At 35.9% G+C, this 27,801-nt stretch overlaps 2 protein-coding genes and 1 pseudogene across 4 annotated transcripts; 2 read left to right on the forward strand and 1 right to left on the reverse strand.

Moving 5' to 3' along the window:
* Window positions 1–1,413: 1,413 nt before the first annotated feature.
* LOC132032818 (DNA (cytosine-5)-methyltransferase DRM2-like) lies at window positions 1,414–13,655 on the forward strand. Of its 3 annotated transcripts, none has more exons than XM_059422572.1 (10): window positions 1,414–1,462; window positions 5,815–5,877; window positions 6,024–6,167; window positions 6,310–6,409; window positions 6,494–6,537; window positions 9,916–10,068; window positions 10,524–10,650; window positions 10,970–11,061; window positions 11,192–11,920; window positions 13,137–13,655. In XM_059422572.1, exons 2-10 carry the CDS (start codon window positions 5,875–5,877, stop codon window positions 13,569–13,571), a joined length of 1,827 nt encoding a protein of 608 aa, XP_059278555.1. In that variant the 5' UTR covers window positions 1,414–1,462; window positions 5,815–5,874; the 3' UTR covers window positions 13,572–13,655. The 3 variants fall into 3 exon arrangements, with proteins under 3 accessions (XP_059278555.1, XP_059278556.1, XP_059278557.1); XM_059422573.1 differs by lacking the exon at window positions 1,414–1,462 and adding an exon at window positions 1,521–1,581; XM_059422574.1 differs by lacking the exon at window positions 1,414–1,462 and adding an exon at window positions 4,597–4,641.
* Window positions 13,656–16,690: 3,035 nt separating this feature from the next.
* On the forward strand, window positions 16,691–19,798 carry LOC132035195 (protein CHROMOSOME TRANSMISSION FIDELITY 7-like; annotated as a pseudogene).
* Window positions 19,799–22,480: 2,682 nt separating this feature from the next.
* Window positions 22,481–25,736, reverse strand: LOC132032819 (multiple C2 domain and transmembrane region protein 14). The gene has a single exon (XM_059422575.1). The coding sequence runs from the start codon at window positions 25,693–25,695 to the stop codon at window positions 22,672–22,674; it is 3,024 nt and encodes a 1,007-aa protein (XP_059278558.1). The 5' UTR covers window positions 25,696–25,736; the 3' UTR covers window positions 22,481–22,671.
* Window positions 25,737–27,801: the final 2,065 nt, after the last annotated feature.

The raw sequence follows: 27,801 nt of genomic DNA on the forward strand, positions 1-27,801 counted from the left end.
TGAGAACTCGAAAACATGGAGAGTATTTAACGCATTCATAAATCGCTGTACAACAAAATTATTAAAATTTATATATAAAATAGTTCAAAATTATAGTTAAAATATAACATATGATTTTGCTAGTTATCATAAATAAAAGGTTACATTTTAAAAATTATAGTTGGGTTGTTCAAATGACTAAATAAATTAGGTTAAGTTTCTATTTATCATTAATAATTACATATACATATCCTGTTGGTCCTAATTTCTTTTGTAATATTTTTTGTAGAGTACATATAATATCTTGAGATAATACATTTCCGCTTACTTACCAAACACTAGAAATAAGCGAGTAAACTACTTTTTCAAATAAAACATTTTCCAGAAAAAATATTTTCCTTCATACCAAACACATGTCTACCAAGGACATTTTTGTAAAATCAAGCTTCATGTAAGGGCAAGATAGTAGTTTATTTATCACTAGAAACGACATAAATGATCCCTTATATCTGAGAATAGGTTCAAAATAATCCCTTAAGTATGCACTTAATAGTTTTGATCCTTTGAATTTGCTGCAAGTTAATAAAAATGGTCTTTTATGTTTGAGGATAGGTTCAGAACAGTTCCACTTAACAGTTTTGGTTCTTTAACCTACCCTCAAACATATGGGACCATTTTTGTTAACTCACAGCATACTCAATGGACCAAAACAGTTTAGTGCATATTTAGTAGGCGTTTGGACATGCGATTTGAAGTCATGAGATGAAATCAGTGTTTGGACATGCATTGCGTCTCTCAAATCATGATTTGAAATCCCAAATCATCCAAAAAGGCATGATTTGGGGTTTCAAACCATGATTTTTCAAATCATGATTTCAAAACTTTTAAATATAAAACTTGACCCTTAAGTTTATATTTTCTAAAAAAAAAGACTCATAAGTTGGTAGATATTTTTAACAATTACCCCCACCAACCATTTACCAACATTTATTTATATCTACCATATGAGAGAATTATATTAAAGAGTAGTTACATTACTATTCATGTTAAATTTTCTTTTTTATTGAACTAAAGTTTGATCAATTGATATTATATTTTTTTAGAAACGCCTTCTAGTAGCATATTAGTTTTGTTATGAACTATGACTTGCTTATTTGCTAATATTGTATAAGAATTGAGAATATTTGATAGTTTTCACAACTTATTGAGATTTTTATTTCAAATTACATGTCTAAATATAATTTCAAATCATGATTTCATCTCATAATTTCAAATCATGTCCAAACGGCTCCTTTAAGTGGAGTATTTTGAACCTCCCCTGAAACACATGGAGTCACTTTTGTCGTTTTCTCTTAAAAAAAAATATCTAGAAGAATCCTTTTTTTTTTTTTCCCCTCTCTCTCTCTAAAAAAAAAAAAAAAAAAAAAAGCCACATAGCAACAAAATGCCAACAACAACTCTTCTCTCTTGATCTTCACACCAGGTATATGCTTAAATTAAATTTTCAATTTTCAATTTCAATTTTCAATTTTCAACTTCTTTAATTAAATGCTTAAAACGCAGCAACATGACTTAAAATTTTCATTTGACTGTGCAATTCAGGTTATTTTGTAGCTAAATTTTTGCCCTAATTTTTCTATTTTGATAGCTTAAATTCATGTTTGTTTTCATTATTATTCAGATTTACTTACAAAAATTAGCTCATATGTTTTAATTTTTTTTTAAAAATTTTTGTTGATTAGTTACACTACATATATAATGTCAGTGTATACTTATTTTTGTTGAAGTTCAGTGTTAGATTTTTTGCAGTTTAATTTTTTAAAATTCTGACATGCAATGTGCTTCAATTAGTTTAATTAAAATAGCTAATATATGTGTTTATATTTTGTTGCTCAGTTTTCTCTATAAATATAATTTCTCATTTGACTCTGCAATTTCAGGTTATCTTGTAGCTCAAGTTTTGCCCTAATTTTTCTAATTTGATAGCTTAAATTCATGTTTGCTTTCATTATTATTACGATTTACTTACAAAAATTAGATCATATGTATTAATTTTTTTGTTGATTAGTTACACTACATATATAATATCAGTGTGTACTTTTTTCAGTTTAATTTTTTAAAATTCTGACATGCAAAGTGCTTCAATTAGTTCAATTAAAATAGCTAATATGTGTGTTTATATTTTGTTGCTCAGTTTTCTCTATAAATGTAATTTCTCATTTGACTCTGCAATTTCAGGTTATCTTGTAGTTCAAGTTTTGCCCTAATTTTTACAATTTAATGGCTTAAATTCATGGTTTATTTCATTATTATTACGATTTACTTACAAAAATTAGATCATATGTATTAAATTTTTTGTTGATTAGTTACATTGCATGTATAATGTCAGTGTGTACCTCATTTTGTTGAAGTTCAGTGAGATTTTTTTCAGTTTTATTATTTAAATTTTTTATTTCTGTTGGATCAAACCTGACATGCATGTTGCTTAAATTCATGGTTGCTTTTCATTATTATTCCATTTTACTTACAAAAAATAGCTAATTATATGTTCAATCTCTCTACAAATATAATGTCTCTCATATTTTGGTTTCGTTACTTCAGTGTGTTAATTTCTATCTGTTGCTTTCGTTTTTTTTTTTTTTTTCAATTTCGGTGTTTTTGATTTTTGAGCTCTCTTTATCTTCTCATTTGATTGTGCAATTTCAGGTTATCTTGTAGCCCAATTTTTGCCCTAAATTTTCTAATTTGATGGCTTAAGTTTATTGTTGCTTTTATTATTATTCCAATTTTGTTGCAGAATGAAATTTGAGCTAAAATCTAGCTAAAAACTAAGCTGAGCTAAAGCTATATTAAGAGAACTAACAGATGATTTCCATTGATAAAACTCTAAAATGGTTACACCAACAAAATATATATACTAAAGAATCCTAGCTAGCTAATGGGTCTAAAAGTAACTACTCCCTGTAAAATGTTTGTCTGGTTTTGACTTGGCACGAAATTTAAGAAAGTAAAGAAGACTTTTGAATTTTGTCGTACCAAAATGCCCTTTAATCTTGTGGTTTAAACATGCCATGGGGGAAGCTGGAATTTAAGAGTTGTCAAAAATGGAAAGATCAGGTTTTTAGGCACGAAGTTTAAGAAAGTAAGGAAGACTTTTGAATTTTGTGGTCTTAAATTAAAGATATGTAAAATGTACCAAAATGCCCATTAATCTTGTGGTCTTAAACATGCCATGTGGAAAGTTGGAATTTAAGGGTTTTCAGAAAAGGAAAGAGACATTCTTTTTGAAACGGGCTAAAAAGAGAAGTAAGACAAACAATTTGAAACGGAGGGAGTATTACACAATGTTATCAAAAGTGAAAAGCGCAAAAAAGCTCTAAGGTCCATTGGGGCTTTAAGCGCAAATCGCAGATAAAGCCTAGGCTTTAATGAAAAAAGGCGCAACTGGAGAAAAAATACAAATCTATATGTTTAGTCCAAGACTAATAATTATAAGCATGAATAACAAATATATGGACAGAGAAGTTGAAATTTTTTCTACGATAAAGTGAAATATCAATTGTTTAGTGTCGCCTCCTCAGGACACGCTCATTGGCAAGGAAAAATATGTCTTAGATCCTTGGTGATGACATTGAAGCGCACATTAAGCGAGGCGAAGCGCTCAACACGTTTTGAGCCTTGCTTTAGGGCTAAAACGCGTCTTTGACAACACTGGTATTACAATAAGATTTGGGGTAAAATGCATAATTAAGGAACTACACTTAAGGGGTCTGAATGTAGTTAATGAAACTCGTGTCCTCCTTCCGAAGATCAAGCTTCCAACAGTTGTACTGCCACCACTTGCACCCGCCCCAAGCATTAGGTCATCTCCCGTAATATAGCTCCCAAATTCATATAAGCATCAGATTTCCTTACAAAAATAGCTAATATGTGTTTCTTTTTGATGTTGCTTAGTTTCTTTACAAATATAATTTCGCTCATATTTCGGTTTGTTACCTCAGTGTGTACAGATCAGTGAGATTTTCAGTTTTATTATTTGAAACTTTTATTTCTGTTGGCTCAACCTGACATGCATGTGCTTCAATTAGTTCGAGCACTAGTTTGGACATGCATTTTACTTGGAATCTGTCTATTTTCTGGGTAGAAAATTTAACAAACCTATTGGATTTTTTGGATGATATGAGGAATAGGGGAGGAACTGTAATACTAAACTGTTTTGTACTCCTTGCAGGACTGGTTTGAATAAAATTTACTCTATTTGATAAAAAATAATTACACAATAAGCATCATTTTTATCTGACAGGTCTTCAACGCGACTCACCTAAAGGTTGATATCTTATTGAAATTAGGAAGGTATATTGCAACTAATAGATGAAAATGATATTTGTTAAAATACAACAAAAAGAATACCCAATACAGCTATAGCTGGTTACATATAATGAGAAGAACAGACACAAAAAGATACCCTGCAGCTGTGATTATGAGTTTATAATCATAAACTAGGAGGAGTGTTTATAGATATTCAAAAAAAAATGTACAGCATTTGTTGTGTGTGTGTGTGTGTGTGTGTGGGGGGGGGGGGTGGTGAGAGTTAAATAAGAAGATGCCGAATTGTCTTTATACTGTTGTGTCTGTATTGGCCTTTTCCCTTTCTTGCTGAAGGTATGGGGTTATAGTTGTTATCTTAAAAGGATAAAAAATTGATTAGACGATAAATAATAGCTGACACCAAATCTATGTGCCTCCCCTTTATCTAGTTCAAATTAATGTGTCTTTTAGTGACCATATTATGTGGAAATATTGTTTTTATTCTCCTTTTCAATGTTGCTCTTGGAAAGTGCCAAGATATATTATTGGGATGAATTAGGAGGTTAGGATGCGAACTGAATATGCTAATTTATATTTTCTAGTAAAGGTTTAGATGCATCATTTGAACCTTTGTCTCACTCTTTGTACATATTGAGGAAAATAGTCAATCTTTAGAAAGTGCGGATACCAAACATACAACATCACTGTATGATTGTTTGAAACGTTTGACAGTGTGACAAGGTTCAAATAAATCATCTTAAATACAAAAATGATGCAACATAACAGTATCAGGTCTAGATTTGTGCGGGGGATCAAGCCCCGGAACCAGACAGGTTTAGAGCTGTGCACGACTAAATTGATAAAAGAAAAATGATTCTTGTCATTGATTGCATCAAACACAACCTGTTTGAGGAGGGCTTTTAATATAAGTTTTGGATGAGTTGCAACCTAAGTTGAAATCAAATATGGACTTAAAGACACAAATAATTTGAAATTATGTGGGTAAGACCCAGATTAAAGCATGAAGGATTATCAAATGAAAACGTAACGGGCATAGATTATCCTTTAATTCCTCTTATTCTAGCATCACAAATAATTAACTCATCTTTCAACATTAAAATAATGATTAGAGTGCATGCTAAATAGTATTAGGAGTTAAAAAGTTATAATACTGAGTAGTACATGTTTAAATTTAGGAGCAAAGTCATTTTATTAAACAAAAAAATAAATTTAGGAGCAAGGTCTCTTTGTTTCCTTCCAATATTTTAGTGAATGAGATTGGAAATTTGATTTTGTCTTGTTGTTGATTTGCTAGAGAAGTTATCCAGAATATTCTTTGGAGGTCGTGTTTTGTTTCCAAAAGGAAAGAACATAAGTGCAATCTCCTCATGTCTTTATGTCAAGACATGAAGAAATTTTTGTTTTTGAGTTTCCTGTGTGAGATTTGATGGGCTAACTTTTGCTTTGATGATTGTTCTGTGGAGCTTTAATGGCAGTTATTCACGTTTACCTTCTGGTGTTATGTAGGGTGCCCAATTATTCTTCTTGCTGAACAATTTAGAGTTCTATTCAGGCTTACCTTGAGAAATGGTAAGTTTCTCTAGTACTGGGCAGTTGTTCGACTTCCTTCTGGTCGTACAGATCAGAAAACAAAATATATGGTCCTTGTTTATTCATATTTTGATAAATTGAGGAAAAACATTTATACTTTTTACTTCTTGTTCAATCCCGTGCAGGACAAAGGTCTTTCTGAAGAAGACAGTGACAAAATTGACTGGGATACTGAAGATGAATTAGAAATACAAGAAATACAGGATGCAACATATTCTTCATGCAGGGATATAACTACTGGACAGCATGCTGTTATTGGTGATGGGGAGGTAAATGCTTTAAGCCTATATTGATATCTACTGGTCTTTGTTGTCAAGGGCATCTTTTTTTGAACTAAAAAAGAAATGCAGAAAATAATTCAATTCATTGCATCTCAACTTGTTGTCTCTTTTGGTCTTCTCTTGCGTGAAGGCAAGCTCATCATCAGGACCTTCCCTGTCCAAGTTCATTCAGCAGTTTGTAGTGATGGGATTTCCTGAAGAGTCTATTGCAAAAGCAATAGAGCAAAATGGTATTTGAATATACCAAGTCTTTATGCAACTTAAAGTTCGATTTTTCGATTATGGTATTTATGTTATTTGACTTCGGACTGCAGGAGAAAATTCAGACTTGGTGCTGGATGCTCTTTTGACATTCAAGGTGCGTAATGTCTGCCTCATTGTTTCCAAGCTGGTCATTTTAGATTTTGTAGTAGAGGGTAAATATATGAGAGAGTGAAGATATTCTTGTTCAATCCACCCCTCCTTTGGCAACCAAATTTTGCTCTTCTAATAGTTGCCTATTGTTCAGAATTAGAAAATTATTGATATGCCAAGAACCTATTCCTTGTGTACATAGGAAAAGTCTAGAATCCCTATAATATTGTAAACAGGAATAAGAATTCTTAGGACTTACTTTCCTCTCCTTTTAAGATTACTTGTAAACACTATATGAACCCCAAAATGCTTGAGGGAACAATCGAGCAATTCATTCCCGAAACTCACTTCCTTCTCTTTTCTTCACATGGTATCGGAGACTTTAAGATCTTAGTAGAGACTCAAATAGCTTCCGCTTTTGTATTGCCGTCTTGGCAATTATTTATTCTTTTCTTCTTACTTTTGGTGTCTAGCACAACTCCTATCTCCATTAATTAGTGCTCCTCTTCGCGTTCAAGCACTGTTCATCTGTCCGGCGAACGGTTAGGTGCCACTATATCTTCGGTGACGGGTGCTCCTACTTTTTACACGACCGGCGCACTCCGTTGAATTCTCTCAGAGCCCTCCCTACTTTGAAATTTCTATTATTAGAGCCAAGAGTTTGGGTTGGAGTTCCTAAAATTCTTTCTCCTTACTCTGTAATTTCTCTCCCTTTACTAATGCTTCCTCTAATTCTTTTCCGCTAAAAAAGGTTCTCTTATGTCCAAAAGTTCCTTCACTTTCTCTGTATCAACTAAAAAGGACTATTTCCTTTCCCGGAAAAATCTTCTTTTTCCTCTTCATGATCTCACACGAAAGCAATTTCTTCTTATTCCAAAAATAAATAAAATAATGGTAGTTCAGACCAATGGAACAGGAATCCTACCTTCATCATATGTAAGGGATCGAATACCTCTTTCTATTACCCATGTAATTGATATGTGACAATCAAGTTGCAATACACATTGTTTCGTTAAAGAATGAAACATATAGAAGTTGATTGTCATTTTATTTGACAAAAGATTGAGTCAGAGTGCATTGTGACTGGTTTCCTGAACTCAAATCATCATTGAGCAAATATTCTTACAAAATCACTTTGTGGCTCCGGAGTTTAGTATATTTGTGGCATGTTAAGAGCTCACAATATGTATGCTCCAGCTTGAGGTGAGTGTTAAGAACTAAAATCATTAATATGTCAAGAACTCATTTCTTGTGTATATAGGAAAGACTTAGAATAGCAAAATACATAGACCCTTAAACTTGTCACAAACTGTCATATAGACACTTCAACTATCTTAGTGACCCTATAGACACGACACCTCTTGTTAGTAAAAGTACGTATTTTAAGCACCTGTATATGACCTGGAAACACGTGTGGAATATAATTGCTTTTGAGGTTGTAAGATGTAACCCATATCCAGCTGCTAAGGGATCAAACTCCTAATTTACCCTTAATTGTAATCCAGATTTTCTCTCCTTTGCCATCCTTATTGACCTTTAAGGATGGGAAAGGAGTTATCAACTCCGCAAAACCCTCCACCAACGCTGACGCCATCAACTCCACAGAGACCAGCACCAACGCATAGAAACAACCTTCAACTCCACAAAACTCATATCCAACACTGTTGCCATTACCAAACAAATTAACAGAACCCACCACCCAGAAGCAGAAGGAGATTCGATATAATTCTGAGAAAAGTTCCCCTTTTAGAAAACTGGAGATTAATTTCAGACAGATGTTGCAATCACAATCCAGAAACTAAGAAACAATTAAAAAGACACTATGAATCAATTTCCGCAACATGATTTTCACATACTTTCTTTTGGGTCTATGAGGTTCAGGATCAAGTTTAGGCATAACGGCAGGAATATATTGAACTAGCCAAGCTTTTCAATTGGAAGAGTGAGTTATTGTTATAAAGTATTAATATGGTACTTCGTCGGTGCCTACAGAGACTACAACACTCACTAATTTTGCTTCAAAAGGCCATTATTACTATTAAAAGGTGAATTGTGAAGTAAAAAGATGGAGGGTTGGGAGACTAATCTAATGGGGTGCTTGGACGTAGAAGAAGTTTGGGGAGATAGGAAATTGATATTTGATTTTTTAAATTATTGTATCTCCTTTTGTTGATTATAAGTGGCAATATTTTTTTCCAAAAATTACATGTCTCATCATTTGATTTGTCAATTTGACTTGTTATTGGAGCTTACACAATATACCAGCTTCTCTTTGCCTCTTCCTTTGCATCCAAACACTCATTTGCAATAAGTACAACATCTGCAATTTGTCTCCCTTTAGTGAAGGCTATTTGTTTGTCGGCCACCAGCTTCTTCAATGCTATTTCCACCCTTTCTGCCAACAACAGCATTGAAGCTCTTAGTATGTTTTACTTTTATCACTGACCAGCAATATTTCTAGAAAGCTTTATTGACACCATCTGTGCCGGGAGCCTTTTCTCCTTCACAAATTTTATGACCTCTTCTACTTCTTCTGTTAAGAAATGTCTTTGCGACCATTCACTTTCCTCAGCAGTGATTCTGGGACACACAGCTCGGAATGACGGCCTCCAATTTTCAGTTTCTTTGTACAGATTTTTATAGAAATTCACAATCTCCCTTTTGATGCCTTCTTGTGCTTCAATTATATTATCGTTGATTTTTAGCTTGTCAAACATTTCTCCTATTAGCATTAGCAATTTTATGGAAAAATCTGGTGTTCTTATCACCAGCCTTCAGCCATAACAATTTGGATCTTTGCCTCCAGAAATCTCTTTGAGCTTTGCCACCCCTTGTTGTTCCAACGGAATTCCAGCCTTCTCAGCTAACTGATCTTGAGTCAGTTCCCCTTCTTCTCTGTTCAAGCCTCTGCAGTTTTCTCAACACATCATCCTTTCTTTTCTCCAAATTGCCAAAAGAATCTCTATTCCACTCTTTAATTTCTGCTTCAGAAGCTTCAGCTTGAGGATAATACATAGTCGGGGAATCCACTTACTAGAAAGGAGGCCCACCATCCTTTTACCAACTAGAGGAAGCCCTCTGAACTCAGCCATATTGTCTTGAATTTGAAATACAATTTGTTTCCCTCCAATTTCCACATTGCAACTCAACTGGGATAGTTCTTGAACATTCTGTTTGATATTATTGAATCTGTCATCCCAACCTGCTTTTTAACAAGAACCTATCTAATCTTGATGCCGCACCAGAATTTTCCCCTCCTGTCCACGTGAGCCCTCACAGTGAGGTCAATGAGCTCTGAAATTTCATTGAAAAATTATGATATTTGTTTGCATAAATTTTAGCAGTATTTAATCATACGTTTCGTGTGTCTTGGATATTGCAGGTCATTCAAGACTCTCCTGAAGAACAGCCCACTGCTAGCCCTCAGGTGGAGGCCAGCATTAGTTCTGATGATAGCTATTCTGAATACACCGAGAACATTCTGGATGATGTTTATGAGGAAGATAGTTGGTCCTCCGACTCAGACAACTGTATAGTATGTTGTCCTCAATCATACACCATTCTCCATTTTTCTTTTCAGTGTCTTAACTGTGGCGTAGAAAATAGTCCATCTGGTTTGTCTTTGTTCAAAAGATACTTTTGGTCATTTTATGTGAGCGCTTTTTTGATCTCTGTAACACGTCATTGTGTATTCAATGTCAGTTATAGTATTTTTGAACACCCATGGCTTCTTCTCCTACTAGATTTAATGAGTAAAATACGAGGTGGTTTAGTTTTACAGATTTGTGGAGAACTACAAATAAATAGAAGGTACCTGTGGTTTTAGACTTTCAGTAGCTGTCTTTGACAGTCATCAGGTTCTTTGGGGGACAGAGAAATAATACTTCTTTTGCCATTTAAGATGTTTGTTGGTCCTGGATTCTATTATGAGTTATCTTGGCACAAATATGTAAAGCTTTTCTAACGTTTTGCTTTTACAACACGTGATAGAATCCTGCTAAGCAGTGCTACTTGAAAGACGAGAGCAGTTCTTTGTCTGAAAAAGAGCAGACATTATTATCTCTGGCAAATATGGGATACCCAGTGGAAGAGGTTTCCATAGCAATGGAGAGATGTGGTGCGTATATTACATTATGTTTTGATGTCTACATTAATAATGTTATCTAAATCTTATATCTGGTTATACATTTAGTTTGGCTTTCGATATGCATTCATTATCCTAAGGTTTTATCATTGGCTGAAGAAATCTTATTCATGCAAGTTTTAGGGTAGATGCTACTAAGTTGAGTTCCTCGTTATCTTTGTATCAATGTTGTTGCATTTAGAACAAAATCTACTTATTGACGCTGCAACATTCCCGAATATCTTTTTAGAGCTGCACCACATAGTTTTGATTTCCTTTCCAGGTAATTAATGTTCTCTTCACAACTTTCTAGGTAAAGAAGCATCGCTTGCTGAATTGACTGATTTCATTTGTGCTGCTCAAATGGCAAGAGCAGAAGATCCCTATCTGCCAGAAGATGTTAAGGTCTGCTTTCCCCTCACCATATTTTTTGAAATGGACTCATGTGAATTAACAGTCTTTTCAACTTTGTTCGCATTTATAGCTTCAAATTATCATTTTTCATAGAATTGATGCCTTACTTCCATTGTGACAGCCAAAACTGAATCATATATCAAATGGTAATGGTGGATACAACAAGAGGAAGATGTTCAATCAGTTGTGCAAAAGCAAAAAGCAAAGGACTATCTTTGATGAAGAGCCCATTAGTTTGCCCAACCCTATGATTGGATTCGGGGTTCCTACAGTATCAGTTCCAGGAACGGTCCGAAGAACTCTTCCAGAGCAAGCTATCGGCCCCCCTTTTTTCTATTATGAAAACGTGGCTCTAGCTCCAAAGGGTGTGTGGGATAGAATTTCCAGATTCTTGTATGATATTGAGCCGGAGTTTGTCGATTCGAAATATTTCTGCGCTGCTGCAAGAAAAAGAGGATACATTCATAATCTACCTGTTGAAAACAGATTTCCTTTGCTTCCGCTTCCCCCACGTACCGTTAATGAGGCACTTCCCCTATCAAAAAAATGGTGGCCATCTTGGGATACACGAACACACTTAAACTGTTTGCAAACAGCCATCGGGAGTGCAAGATTGACTGATAGGATCAGAAAAGCTGTGGAGGACTTTGATGGTGAGCCACCTATGAGGGTGCAAAAATATGTTCTTGAACAATGTCGGAAGTGGAATTTGGTGTGGGTTGGGAGAAACAAAGTTGCTCCTTTGGAGCCCGATGAAGTTGAAATGCTATTGGGGTTTCCAAAGAATCATACCAGGGGAGGTGGTATAAGTAGGACTGATAGATACAAATCGCTTGGTAACTCATTCCAGGTTAGCCTAGCAACTCTCTTTTGATTTTTACATATATATATATATATATATATAAGTCTTGTTTTCAACTTAACACCCCCACCCCCCCACCCCGAAACCCCCACATAAACTCGGGTCTTTTTCTTTTTCTTTTGAAACTGGTAACTTGGTATTCCTCAGCTTTAAGGATATGATGGCCACCTCCAAAAAGTTGCTTACACATAAGAAAGTAATTACATTGCTCCTAGAAAATCTACTACCTGTACTTCATCATCTGGGCCTTGTTCTTTACACCAAAAACCTAAAGATACAATACAATTACATTTAATCTTCTGAATGGAATTAGATTTATCTTCAAAAATTCTATCATTCCTTTCCTTCCAAACAGTCCACCAGATGCACTGTGGGACTGTTCTCCGCCACTTCTTTTGACTTCTACTGCCTTCCCTTCTAATCCAGCAGTTGAGGAGATCTGCCGTATGTTCGGGCATTGTCCACTCTTCCTTGCTCAAACAGTGGAATAAACTCCATATCTGTGGTGTGAACCTGCAATGCAAAAATAGGTGATTGTTGGTCTCCTCTGCCTCCTGACATAAGACACACCTGGAAGCTATACATATGCCCTTTTTCTATAGAACTTCATTAGTAAGGCGAGCCTTCTTGGCCACCAACCATGAGAAACACTTATCCTTAGTTGGTGCCATAGTCTTCCAGATGTAGTTCCAGTGGCCTCCATCCCTTCCTGACCCCTCAGCTAGAGCTTTCTTGTAGATTCTATTCACTGCAAACTGACCATCAGTGTTGTGACTCCACTTGACGGTGTCAGGTGCAGTGTTGGTGCCTGTAAAGGTCCCCACTACACCAAGTAAATCAGCAACACTACCCACTTCCCGATCATTCAGAGGTCTTCTATAAGATAAATTCCATCCCAAGGGTGATCAAAACTCTTCTATTATGGGTGCTACTTAACCTCGGCAAATGTTTTAGAGCCGGAGACATTGGTTGAGTTTCTTAGTTATTTACACTCGCTGTAAGGTTATTTTTTAGGTGTACTTCTGTCCAGCTTTTTCTTAAAGTTGGCCCCCTCGTTACATCAATAATATTCTTTCAGTTACTTATCAAAAAAATAAAAATTTGGGTTTGCAAGTTGGGAAGCAACTCTTCCCTTGACTTATTCAATTTCTTTCCCTTGGAATAATTTTTAACATGATACTGAGATCAATGTTATTATGATTAGGTCGACACGGTGGCATACCATTTATCGGTGTTGAAGGACTTGTATCCAGAGGGTATCAACGTCTTATCACTCTTCTCAGGCATTGGTGGTGCTGAAGTTGCTCTTTATCGTCTCGGGATTCCATTAAAAAATGTGGTTTCTGTGGAAAAATCTGAAGTCAACAGGAATATTGTGAGAAGCTGGTGGGAGAATACTAGTCAGAGAGGCAATCTTATAGATTTCGATGATGTGCAACAGTTGAATGGAGACCGTTTGGAGCAACTTATTGATTCGATTGGAGGATTTGACTTAGTGATTGGTGGAAGCCCGTGCAACAACCTTGCAGGCAGTAACAGAGTGAGCAGGGATGGGCTTGAAGGCAAAGAGTCGTCTCTATTTTTTGAGTATCCTCGGATACTGGACTTAGTCAAGACCATAATGTCTAGACATAGATAGCATGACAGAAATTTGTTCTTGGTTCAGATTTAAATATCCCATTCCTTTTTCTTGACATTGCTAATAAATTCATTCTTTGTAAAACTGAAACTACCTAACTATTGAGTTGATAGAATTTTCCTGGCCAATAAAGTAAATGTGGTTGTTTTTGGTTTAGCTATTTCGAAAGCATGTTTTTAGAACTAATCAATGATTTATAGATCGAGCATTTAGTGTAGCTTAGTAGTCGTTTGGTATGCGAGATGAGATAAGCAAGGATACTTCTACATGGGATGGTAATCCCACCCTTTTAGTACAAATGGTGGGACAAAATAATTCCGGGACTAGTTAATACCCATTACCAAATGTGAGATAAAATAATCCCTCATCTCATTATAAAGGGATTATTATCCTTATCCCACTAAACGATTGCATAATAAAAAAAGAGAGATGCATGGACTAATTATCTCTAAATTAAAGTATGAGGGGATAGGCTAGGCTGCTAAGTGCTAACAGTAGCTCCTGTGTATCTGCCAAAGGTTAATTACCCTTCCTTTGGTTTCCTTCTTTCTTCGGAGAAAAATGAGCTGAAAGGCCCTTTTAAAACTCAATTTAATTTACTAACATTTCATTTTTCCCTTTTTATTTTCCTGTCATGACCCAAAATCGCATACCATCTACGATTCATCTATTTTATGCTGTTTAATTATTTTAAAAAGCGAATCAGACTTGACTATACAATTTGGCTGCTATAGGCTTGGTTTGACGAAATTATTTGTAGTTTAACAAGTTAATGTACTAACGATTCGTGTAAAAGACTTATAAAAAATGTTTGACTTGACATAGATGAAGCAACCGAAAAACACCATAGACAAGAAAACATAACTGTTTTTTTCTCTTATATTTTGGTTATGCTGTTTTGATGAAGGAAAAAAAGCGTAAAGCCACTTGCTAAAGTAATATTTTCTGTTCAACACAAACTGCACCCATGTTTTTGAAGAATCAACATCTATTTTGCTAGACACTCTATAGGACACTTTGGATTCTTTTTGTAATAACTGTAACTTAAATCGTCCCTCTTTTATATCAGCTAAAACATCGCAATTGCGGAACCCTCCTTCGCAATTATGGACTTTCCATTGCTATAGCATCAAAGCATGAAATAAAGTACAATTGATCAAAACAGGTGTTTGAGTTGTTACACATAGATATCAACACTTAAAAAGTAAATACAATATCTCACTTCGTTACAATTTTCTTAAAAATATATACAAAATATCATTTTGAATATAAAGGTGAGTTATTTCTTTTACATATAATTATATACAGGGCAAGTTACACATTTGGTTGGTCGACCAAAAAATATTTACATTCGCTAGCCAAATATACAAAAAATACTACACTATTATGTATCAAAAATATATATTTTATGTATTTATATTAAAAAAAACGGAAAAGGGCCAAAAATACCCTCGAACTATTGAAAATGGTGCAAAAATACCCTCCATCCACCTTTCAGCCCCCAAATACCCTTACCATCCACCTATTGGGTCTAAAATACCCTTATTCCTAACAGAATATTCTCATTAGACACGTGGCATTTTTCTATTGGTTGGCTTATAAAATTAATTAAACTAATTGACCAGTGGTAACCAGTGCCCCCACCCACGACCCCCCCCTCCCCCACCCCCCCTCCCACCCCGTGAATTTTTTTTTTTTTTTTGAAAAAAAAAGTTGACTTGTTTTTGCACCCCACCCCGCACCCTACCCCTCCCCGCACCCCTACCCCTCCCCCCCCCCGACGCAAAAAAAAAAAAAAATTAATATTTTTGAAAAAAAAAGTTTTGACCGTATGAGGGGGAGGGGAGGGGCGCGGGGGGGGGGGGGGGGGGAGGGGGGAGGGTGCGGGGTGAAAAAAAAAGAGGGGAGGGGCGTAGGTGCGGGGTTTGAGGGGCGGTGCAAAAACCCCCAAAAAAAAACGTCAAAACTTTTTTTTTCAAAAATATCAATTTTTTTTACGTCGGGGGGGAGGGGGGTAGGGGTGCGGGGGAGGTGTAGGGTGCGGGGTGGGGTAAAAAAAAAAATTGTAGTCTACACTTGTGCCTTTTAGATTTTTGGTTGAAAATATACCATGTTTTTTAGGGTGAGATATATTTTTTTTTTGGTAACTCAATTACATTATACATTTTAATTTATCAAGACATTTTACGGTACTTGTCCTTTTTACTAGGAAGTTGAGAAGCGTAACAATATTTTTTGCACCCCACCCCGCACCCTACACCCCCCCCCAACCCCGACGCAAAAAAAAATTAATATTTTTGAAAAACAAAGTTTTGACGTTTTTTTGGGTTTTTTGCACCCCCCGGTCAAACCCCACACCCTACGCCCCCTCCCCTTTCGAAAAAAAAAAAGTTGACTTTTTTTCCACCCCGCACCCTACGCCCCCGTCCCCTCCCCCTAAAAAAAACCCAAAAAAAAACGTCAAAACTTTTTTTTTTTCAAAAATATTTTTTTTTGCATTGGGGGGGGTGGGGTAGGGGTGCGGGGATGGGTAGGTGCGGGGTGGGGTGCAAAAAAAAGTCAACTTTTTTTTTTCAAAAAAAATATTTTTTTCACGGGGGGGGGGGGTCGGATGGGGGGTGGGGGGCACTATCTGGTCAATATTGCAAAAATTAATTAGTTTAATTAATTTTATAAGCCAACCAATAGAAAAATGACACGTGTTTAATGAAAAGATTCGTTAGTGATAAGGGTATTTTAGACCCAATAGGTGGTGATAAGGGTATTTTAGACCCAATAGGTGGATGATAAAAAATTGTTGGGGAAAAAATGGATGGAGGGTATTTTTGCACCATTTTCAATAGTTTGAGGGTATTTTTGGCCCTTTTCCGTAAAAAAAAAAAACATTTGTTGACTATTACTTTGGTGGACTGCTAATTATGTCAATTTCTCTTATATATATCCACTCTTTTTAAAATGTTGGGTATTCCACTGCCCTCAACTCCCAACAGAAGGTATATGAGAAAAAGTTTTCTCCACAAACATAAGTAGTTGAACTGCCTTTATTCAAACATTTGGGTATCCAATTAGTAATAAAATCTCTTTAGGTGGGAAAATACTTGTACAAATTTCGGTACAGAAAAAAAATTCATATGAGTTAAATATCAAATGGAAGAAAGAAGAGAAATTAAAGCATGCAATAAAAAATTAACAGCTTCTTTTAAGCCATTTTCTTCTCATTTTTGCAATGATGAGTTTGATTATAAAAGGGTACAACCAGAAATTTTGGTTACATACCAAACGAAGACCTCAAAATTCAACTTGGTATGATCTAAATTATTATTATTATTATTATTATTATTATTATTATTTTGCAGCCAAATACCATTCGGCAATCTAGTTTACAAAATATGTATATAGTGTATAGGTAGTGTATATAGTTTATACTAAATATAGATATAATATACATACCTATACATCCTTCCATACTAGTAGTGGCAGTATTACTCTTGTAGTTTCTTGCACTTCAATTTCTGTTACTATTTGTTGTCCTTTGACTATTGTATTACTTTGTTTCCATGGTTCATTTGTTATTTCGTTCTCATGCGCTGTTCAATTTGAATTCTTAACTGCGGGTCTATTGGAAACAACCTCTCTACTCTACCAAGGTAGGGATTGAGATTTCACTGGATATGTTGTTGTTGTTTATACATACCTATACATATAATATACATACCTAAACTTAGTAATATACATACCTATACACTACTTATACTATACAGCTGAAGTGTATAGGCAGTGTATACTTCAGCCATGTTTGGTAAACTAGATGGGTGAAGGGTACATTTATGTAATTTTCCCCTTTTCTCCCCTTCTGTTATATTGTAAATGCCCTTTGAGTCTTGGAATTTCTGCTAAGAAAAGTGTTTGATTGGTAGTTGAGGAGAATCTAGAATTTTAAATTGATGGGTTCAATCTTTATGATTTTACCACTATACTTGTTACACTTTTAGTATTATGGGTTCAAAATGTGATTTTTATTGAAAATTTGATGATTTTTGCTTGTATATCTGAGCTCTGTATTAAAGTACTGGTTCAGTTGAACCAGTAGTGTTTTTATTTCCAAATTGTCTATTGCTCTTTAGTTTTTTTAGTTTTGCTTTTGGACAGTTCTATGGATTACCTACTCCTGGTGTTGCTTTTTTGTTCAAATTTTACCTAGCAACTAGTTGTTTATCAAGATTTTTTTAATTTAATTCTGTCTCTAGGAGAGCTTCGTTGAATATTCTGTTCGCAATTGTGGTTTACCAGTTTGAAAAAGTGAGCATTGATGTAAAAAGAAAAGGGAAATTTACACATTTGGCCAGGCGGCCAAAAATAATTACATTCGCTAGCCAAATATACCAAAAATATACAATATTTTGTATAAAATATGTAGTATAGTTTTTGTATACAACAAAAAATATATATTTGCCAGCTATGATTTTGGTGGGCGGCTATGAAGTGTAGAAATCCCAAAAGAAAATGGAGATTATCAATTGATATATAAGTGAGCTAACACATACTCGTTCATCACGTCTGTCATCTACTTCCAATAAACTTGTTTATTTGGTTGATACTAACCTTTGCTTTCTTCTATAAGACCAAAGGGTGAAACAACTATTTTAAAGAAACATAATCACTAAGGCAGATAAGGGAAAATGATTTAACAACAGTTTCTTAAAATCGCACCATTAGACTAATCTAAATGCTTTTGACTATGTAAGTTTGATCATCACTCGGTCTTTCTTAAATCATTTTCTTACTTTTCTCAAACATATTGGTATTGTGCTAAATGGTGGCCATGTATTTGAAAAGAAATTTTATCTCAGAGTTGTTTGTTACTGCCTAATGTTGATGACCATTTTTATTTGCTCTTGAAGTTCTTTGCTTATGCTAAGCTGATTTTGCAGTGAAAAAAATGGTGCATCAATTGGTGAAACATCCAATGAAATAGACTTGGAGAATTTTGTGCCAAACATGGAGGTGGCGAAGTCTGGGAAAATTCTGAATAAGAAGAGAAAGTGCGCTCCATTCTATTTGGAACTCGGTCAGTCTGTTTTTCTACTGCATACTTGTACTATCTGTGGATTCAACTATGCCAAAGGTGATGAAAAGGATGAAAAGTTCCATAAGACGTTTCACAAGAATTATACGCATGGTATTTGATTTAAGGTGATTCGGCAACACAAATTTGTATGTCATAATTTTCTATTGTGCTTGATGAAATAAATTATGAAGAATTAAAGTAGCTTTGCTAAAACGTCAGGGCTGGCGGAATGAAAGAATTCTCCGAATTCCTTCACTTGAAATTGGACGAATTTTCTTGGTGCTGGACGATGACCCTCCTCCTCAGAGAAACAAGGTTTACAGATACTATTTGTTTATACATATAGAGCTGTATTTTGACTTACTCGATTGACATTTATGTAGTTAATCATGTTTATGTAGAGAGATTGTATTGCTGGCAGGTAAAGGAAGTTGTGAAGATGATGGAGATGGAGCTTGGAGATCGGTGGATATATCATCAGCTATGCAAAGTTTCTTACTCTTGCAATTATAAGAAACTTATAGATGTCATAAAAAAGAAACTTATAGGAAAGAAACTTCATTGTTCAAAGTTGTTCATTAATTAATTTTCCTCAAATTTCAACTTTCCAGCTTCCTAGTCTGCTATATTTTATATTTATAACTTGAGTTGTAAGTTATTTGAGTTCAATGAGGCTTCTTAATCATCCTATGACATTGAATGTCTGTCCTCATTTTGCTTACTAATTTTTATGAAAACTTATTTGTGTGTTGGTTATGTGACAGGCTCTGTGAATGAAACTCTGAAACATTTCTCCTGTTAACAGGTGTATCTGTTTATATCTTCTCAAAGAATATCTGGATGTCTGGTGGCAGAGCCGATAAAAAAGGCGTATAAGATTCTCTCAGGACCAGAAGTCAGCAGTTGTAATGTTCCACCTGAGAAAGAAGCAAGACGGATTTCAACCACAATCCAATTCGGAAGAGTGAGTTTCCAGAGGGAAATGGTAAGAAGAAATCGACCAACCAAAAGCTGTGAAGAATCTGATGAAAGCCTCAGTGGATTAATCTTGTGTGAGAAGGAAGCTGTTTTGGCTTTATGTGGCATTAGAGCCATTTGGGTCACTCCCTCCAACAGAAGAAAACATATCGCCAGCTATTTGCTTGATGCTGCTAGGTAACACCATTCACTTTCTCAGATTTTTTTATGGTTCCTTGGAGTTTTTAATTGATTATAGTTCCATGCTCAATGAAGTTAAAATGATGAAAGTCAGATGTTTAAACTAGTAACTGCTCCTTAGTTTCAATTAAACAATAAAGTTCATGTCCGAGAAACAAGACCACTGGAAAAGAAAGAAAGGCTATTGTAGTTTTGGGCATAATTCTTTGTAAAAGTTGATATGGCACAAAAATTGAGGCATTGGCACACAAAACACCTCTTTTTTTCAAAGCAAAAATTGTCTTAATAAGGAAATTGTTTTGAGGAATATAACTGAGTGCTATCTAGATGGTTTAGAGTTGATTATAGTGTCCCACATTAGCGGAGGTAATGGGTTGCCATCTCCTTTAATGATCTTGGGTAATCCTCATCTCGTGAGTTAGCTTTTGGGCCTGAGTTAGGCCCAAGTTCCATTTCTTAATGATTAAGAAGGTTTTGCCCACTGCTTATATTCAACTTGTAGCGGTTTTAAATTTGCTATGATTAAGCTGTCAATGGTGATAAAGTCGTTGCTTTTTTTTTTTTTTTTTTTTTTTTAAACAGGTAACATTAGGGAAGGATTATGCTTTAGTCAAGCTTATTGGAGAACATGATGGAATTCCTGAGTGGGTATTTCGTTGCACAACATGATGTCAGTTTTCTAACTCAATTGCCAAATGATATAGTCTTCAATGTCTGTAGTCATACAGAAGAAACTGAAAACTTTGTAATTGAGCATCAATTGCTCTTGGTATCTGGAAGAGTTTGGCCAGCATACATTTCAAGTGATCCTTAAGTAAAGTCGTTCTGTTTATACAAGAACTCATATAGATTTGACAGAAAACGAATGTGACAAAACAACAACAACGACATACCCAGTATAGTCCCACAAGTGGGTTCTGGGGAGGGTGGGGTGCAAGCAAGCCTTACCCTTACCTTTGTAGGGTAGAGAGGCTGTTTCTATTAAACCCTCAGCTCAAGAAAATCATATTTCAGTTTGAAAGAAATGCAAGAGTCAACAACATTTTATTGAACTTCATGGCCTGGTCGTGTAAGTACCCTGTCGGGCCTCTATCATTCCATTAAAACTTGGTATTTAACAATTAACACCATGATAAAATACTACCCTGATGGAGCCTCGAGTGAAGAGCAGAAAGCCACTTGCTTGTCTTCTCATAACGCTCCAAACATTTAAAATGCCTCGTCATTTCTTTCGTTTTAGCACAGCCATACCTTATTGAATGTCAAATTGGTTCTGTCAATTTTTTTTTTGACTACGCTCATGATTGCCCCCAGGTCTTTGGTCTAGTGGTAGGAAGGCAACACGAGATGTGTGGGTTGGGCGCATGTCACTGGTCAACCATGTTGCAGATAAAAGCCTGGTTGTTAAGTTGAGAAGGTAGAGGGGTAGGTCCATTATTAACCGAGTTTCGAGCCATTGGCCCTCCACTAGTAACATTTCAGTATACTTTCTATTGCGTGACCGTGTGATCTGCAAAAAATTGTTGTATATTGGTCAAATAAATTACTTGAAGTTGGTAAAAGCGGTAGTAACTATTCTCTTTAAATGAAACTCCTTATTCGACATTTGCAGTCTGGAATGCCAAAGCTCCACATATATTAGCATTGCTTATGATCTAAGTTTAGTCTGAACTGGCTTCTCATTTTTTAATGCAGGGAAAGTTTTTGCAAGGATTTTGTTTTCAAACGCTCAGAGTTAGCCTATTCTCAGCCAACCTCAGCTGGAAAGGCCTTCATCTCCAGTTATACAAGTAGTCACTCATTCTTGGTTTATACAACTTCTGATTTGTACTAAGGACTTAAGAAATAGCATGTTTTTATGTTGTATATGATTTCTTTGTGGCCCGGCCCTTCCCCGGCCACCGCGCAAAACGGGAGCTTAGTGCACTGGGCTGTCTTTTTTGTTTTTTTGTTCTTTTTTTCATTTGTACAAAATCATAGGAATTCTATGCTCAATGGGAATCAGATGGAGCAGAAAGGGAACTATTTGGTTATGATGTTTATACATTGAAGAATGATATTTATTAATAGAAGAGAAATTTTTAATGTTCCATGACCCGTTTATCCACGGCATTTTGTCCCCTTTTCTCAAAATTTTCATTTACATTGGATTGAATTTTTGATTATTTTTTGAAGATCAATTGGTTTTGACCAATTTTTTCAAGCTCACTAAACTTCAATGTCCAACAACTTCAACTTCTAAATGCCATTTTTCAACTTCAAATATTCAAATATCTATGTTCCAACGCCTACTTAAAGTTCATGCTGAGTGTATGACCATTACAAACCGAGAATTATTATAACACACATCTTTCTTTTTCTTCTGCATTAAAAGCCTTTATATGGAACAAGGAACTAGAGAATGTTTGGCAATTTTGTACATTTCTTTCATTAAACTACTGTAGTGTCCTTCACTGGTCTCAATAAAAACAATATCTTCCAATGTAAATATACAATGAAATTGGTCCCTTCACTGTTCCACATTTATGAAAAATATATTTGACTAAAATATTATATTACTTTCGGTTCTTGTTTTTTTGGTCAGCTGCAACTTATATCTGACTCATCTAACGGTCACTTCATTAAAATCCAATTTACGCTCCACCTTTTAACACTCCCACCAACCCAATTTAAGTATACAATATTTGTACCAATACACCAACGGTCATTTCACTTTGCAACTTTTCACAATACACATTGTTGAGAAAACAAAAATAATGAATTAATAAAATAATACTCCACTAGTAATCAGTTATGCTATGTTTTACAAGAAAAAACAGAGCAACCATGAAAACAAGTCTAAGCTAAAACAAAAACAAAAAAGACCAATAATCTTTAAAGAATTTGATCGGAAAGTGGTGGCAGTCGCCTGAAAAAGTTGACGGGGACAGATGGCATGTCGTCGCGGAACCTCGGGTGGCGTAAATAATACAGCCCTGACCCTAACACAAATGCCTTAAATGGAACCACATAAAACACCAATGAAGCAAATAAACACACCACCACAAATATACCAGTAGCTCTAGGATCCCTCCAGTTGAACAATGCTTCTAATCTTTCCCCTTGTGCTGCAACATCACCTAATAGTGTTTGTGCTCTCCCTGCTAATGCCCTCAACCTGTCATATCGAACGCGAATGTGTTCCATAGGCCTCGAGCTCGGGAACCCATCGAACTCCTCATCGAGCTCATCGGGGCCTATTGCATCCACGTATGACAATCGAGGGTCCATCGTGATTGCCACACGTTGGCGATACCGGAACCTTAGGGAAATGATCAAGAATGCATACATACAAATTGTAGGTAACACTAGGTGTGGACATAACACTATGGCTATCAATAGTATATGTACCAATATTGTTGTTGGTGGGTGCACCCATGTCCTAATTCCGTCGAGCCAACGGGCTAATGTAGCCGCTCTAGACAAGCACCCCACCACCCTGAACCAATTCGCCTTGCTACGACGCATACTCCATATGTGTGTATCCGAATCCAACATACATTGGACCACTTCTTGGCCCAATGCTGGTTCTGATCTAGCCAACCTTGCTGTCACAATTCTCATAGCTGTGTGCCTTAATATGTCCTGTTGAGCAGGCCCAAATGGGCGCACATAATGCATTCTTGGCAACATTGGGTTAGTATAAGCTTGAATCAGACTCAACCATGATGAACAAGTAAACCTTAAAGCAATCTCAATGTCACCCATTTTCTTTGCACCACTAGGAAGTAAAACCATGAGTGAATAAGTACCCATGTACACCTTATTCGTGTCGAGCGTTGAGAGTCGTACCCTCAGCTTCCCGAGTCGTACGTCCTTCTTAAGCGCATCACCGTCCTTGTACCTCCCGTTATCAAACACCCCTATCGTCAGCACGGTGCAAGGATCATATACATCCCACGTATACTGCTCATTCCACCTCGGATTAAACCGATCAAGAATGGTACGCGTCCGGACCCACTTAGGCCCGTACTTCGCCACCACGTACGCGTCGGTGGTCCCACGCGTACCGTCTTTCGTCTTCACAGGAAGGAGATTGTTAGCCCCTCTTATACCAACTTCAAGCAATCCAATAGGTGGTTTGGACAATTGTTTTGCAGTGGCTCTAACATCACTTGTCAAATGTGCTGCTTCATCAAGAACATGATAACCACCCTCCAAACAAACTCTCACATGTATTCTACCAGCATATGGTTTTTTCTCATCACCAATTAAATTAAACCATCTTGATCTTGGCTCTGATTTATCATCCGTACGCTTATCAATGGACGTGACTTGCACCTTAGCAAACCCCACCATTTGACCGTTAGTAACATCTTCAACAGTGATAACCAAAAACGGTTCAAACGGCTCGGCGGCCACGAAGACCAGGTCTTCGTTCCACGTAGGATTGGACGCCGAGCTAGACGAGCCGACAGTTGTTCGGCTCGTCTTAAATAACTGAGCCCCAAGCTGAGCCTTCACATACAGGTCCGGAGTCCGGATCTTAGGCTCGGTCCCACCTGAACCTAACTGCAAGTCTTGGGTTTGGATAACCGTTAGCCTTAAATACCACAGCTTCGGAGACAGGTAAACTTTGGCTCGGGTTTCCGGTATCAGGCCCCCGGAATCTGACTGCCACGCCTCGTTAAACGCCTCGTCCGCCTGAGTCCCGAGCCACACCGCTAACATGACGTCATTTCCCGGTAGATTTTGATCTTCTAAACTGTACCATTGTGGGGCTAATGGACTGTCTGGGGGCACTCTTTTTGGCACTTCCTGCAAATCAAACGACACATTTCCGATGCAATTTTCGACGTTTTTTTCGTCGTTGTTGCTCTTTTTTTCGACCCAAACGGAGACTTCTAACGACGTTGAGTTTAATCCGTCCTTATCGAACGCGAAAACTTGATCCCATTCTCTATTATCTGCTAAGGATTTTGTTTTTATACTGTGAGTTCCTATCACCAGTTTTGCATAAGCAGATGAATCAGGTTCTTGATTAGCTCGTTTCGCCTTCACGATACGAACGTAAAGGAAAGGCATTTGATCGACAAGATCGAATGCTCCTGTTCGACGATCAACGTTGTTGGAGAGGTTTTTATGAAGGATTTTGAGTTCACTTGTGTTTTCATTTACTAATGGTTTTTTGTTTGGTGGTTTGTTTTGTGCTATAGGAGGATGTTCTAGTATTTCTGGTGTTGGTGGTGGTTGTGTTGCTGCTGCTTCGCTGTCTTTTTTGTCAGTCTCTGAAGGCTTTTCTTCCTTCTTTTCGGAAGAATTGACAGGTTTTTTATCCTCCTCCTTCTTCTCCGACTCTTCTTTTTTCTCTTCAGATGGAGCCGCCTGAGTTTCCTCGGGCGGCTTTTCATCTCCAGGTGGCGGCGGCTGAGCATTTTCAGCCGCCGTCACAGGAGGCGAAGTTTCCTCCTTCTTCTCCTCTGTTGGGGGAGCAGGAGGAGGAGGAGCAACTTCGTCTACATACCAAATTTTAAGCCCAATCTCGCCTTTAATCTGCGAAAAAACGCTCCGTTTTTCCAACGGATAATAAACAAGACTTTCCAAACCAACACCTACAAATGTAGTACCAGAAATCTTAACTTTTCCAAGAAAATTACTTCTCTTTCCAGTTTTTTTGTCATTATAAATGTTGAGTTCAAGTGTTTCTAAGGCCATTGAATCGACGTCGTGGACCAAAAACTCGAGACGCTCATCCCATTGAGGGTTGAGGTCTCGGAATTTGGTCTTGGTACGACGTCGTTGGCCATCAAAATCTACGATGGCGAAGGCACTTGCAGTGCCTTGGCCATCTTTAGGCATTAGATTTTTGGCATTGCATATTTCTACAATGACTTTTCTGGTGATAATTTGATCACCCATTTTGAGATATCAATAAGAAAAAAGTGAAAAATAATGAGTTTTTTTTTGGGAAGAATGAAGAAAACAGAGTGTTTTAGGGGAAGAAAGAGTAGTGTGAGAAAGTTAAAGAGAGTGAGTGGGTCAATGTGAGCTTTTTAAAGTGGGGAAAAGGCAAAGGGGGAGCCTATGTTTTTTTTAAACTTTACTGTTTTTTTTTTTTTATATAGTTTTTTGTTGTTGTTATTTCACATGAAAGTGGAGTGGGTACTGGTCATTAATGGTACTTTTCCGTTGAGATTATTTAACTTTTTTGAATAAATAAATAAATTAAATACTAAAGTCTTTTTAGTCCATGTAATTTGTAGGCTTCTAAACATTTTTAGTCCATTAAAGTCTTTTTACCGGTCTAGTTGTTTGTATCGTTGTTGGTGTATACTTAGGGGTGGGTATGATGGATAAGCAAATTTAATCATGGGATAACAAGTTAGTACCGGTCTTATATTGCATTTGATTGGGATAAAATCTATGGATAACTAATTTCGGAATAATTAATGGTAAAATTAACAACATGACTACCTTTTGGTAGTTTCCTATCATTTATAGCTACCTTTTAAAAATTACCATTTGTAGCTATGTTTTCCCAAATTAAGGTATTTTTTCGGATGTATTTGATGCTTATAAATACATAGTAACACAGAAAAAAATAAAACATATCCCCTTGATTTAAGGCCATAACAGTGGGATCAATTAATTAGCTATTAATTGGTATGTTTTACCATACCATTCCACAAAATCAAATTTTAGATTACCTTTCCATAACCATTTTCTATTCCTCCATCCAATCTTCAACATTCAAACATAAAAAATCAAAAATTCAAAATTTGAAAACATTCAACAGCCAATATATTTAAAGTTTTCAATATTGATTTCGTTCTTGATTTACCCATGTATTTGATAACATAACCAATGTATTTGAAGTTTCCAATCAAACCCCATGTATTTTATATTAAATCTCATGTATTTGTGTGAGTAACAATTTGCATCACCCATGTATTTTAGCGGTAATGTATTTGAAGTTTTCAATATTGATTTCGTTCTGATTTACACATGTATTTGATAGCATAACCAATGTATTTGAAGTTACCAATCAAACCCCATGTATTTTTATATTAAATCTCATGTATTTGTGTGAGTAACAATTTGCATCACACATGTATTTGATGGATTCATTTGAACAAAATACACAAATATATAGAAAACTTACAATGTATTTTCGTCACCATGTATTTGAAACTAGATGAACTGATGGAATTAATTGAACAAAATACACAAAAATATAAAAAAAACTTACATAAATACACCACCAACCACAACAATTGGTAGCTATATCATAGAACATACACAAATACATATATTTTTCATCTTTTCAAAACCCTAAAAAGCCCTAGCCACAGATCAAATGCAACTCGGTCCAAATTTATGGGCACTGGTCCATAGCCCAAAAGTCTTGACATTTGACTACAACTTGCCCACAATAGGAGATAATTCTAGTTGGAACATCATTCACATAAAAAAAAAATGAAAAGGTTAATTGCCTTCTTATGTTTAATTTGTCCACAAAGCTTGAAATCATGGAAACCAAAAAAATTTTGAGAGAGGGGCGGCCGCCACCCATGGTGGTGGTGGTTGATAGAAGGAGAGAGAATTTTTTAGGGATTTGAGAAATGAAAAATCTGAAATGGGTAGTGAGTGAGAATAGAGAAAGTCAAAAATTTATGAAAAAGGAGAGAGAATGGTAATGTATATTAAGTGATTAATATTGTTACCGTTAAAAGGGGATATGGGATTGGGGGTGCTAAATTTTAGGTGTATTTGTGCACCAGTAACCGAAAGTTACTGTGTAGCTATATTAGTTAAATTCAAAAAGTATTTAATTATTATTAGTAATTAAAACAAAAGGTAGTTAATATCACTAATTATGTACTAAAAGTAGCTATAACACGTAATTTTTTCATAATTAATCCCCGGATAACTTGCTTCTCAACCAAATAAGCCCAAAGAGTATAATCAATACTCCTATATACTATATATTAATACAACATTATAATTTCTGGGTACACTCTGCTC

Source organism: Lycium ferocissimum, chromosome 10 (genome assembly GCF_029784015.1).
Source record: "Lycium ferocissimum isolate CSIRO_LF1 chromosome 10, AGI_CSIRO_Lferr_CH_V1, whole genome shotgun sequence".
Taxonomy (NCBI): Eukaryota; Viridiplantae; Streptophyta; class Magnoliopsida; order Solanales; family Solanaceae; genus Lycium; species Lycium ferocissimum.

Coding starts and splice junctions, on each gene's coding strand:
- LOC132032818 (XM_059422572.1), top strand. Junction 6,168..6,309: donor CTGTTATTGGTGATGGGGAG/GTAAATGCTTTA, acceptor TCTTGCGTGAAG/GCAAGCTCATCATCAGGACC. Junction 6,410..6,493: donor AAAAGCAATAGAGCAAAATG/GTATTTGAATAT, acceptor TTCGGACTGCAG/GAGAAAATTCAGACTTGGTG.
- LOC132032819 (XM_059422575.1), bottom strand. CDS start 25,695: ATGGGTGATCAAATTATCACCAGAAAAGTCATTGTAGAAATATGCAAT.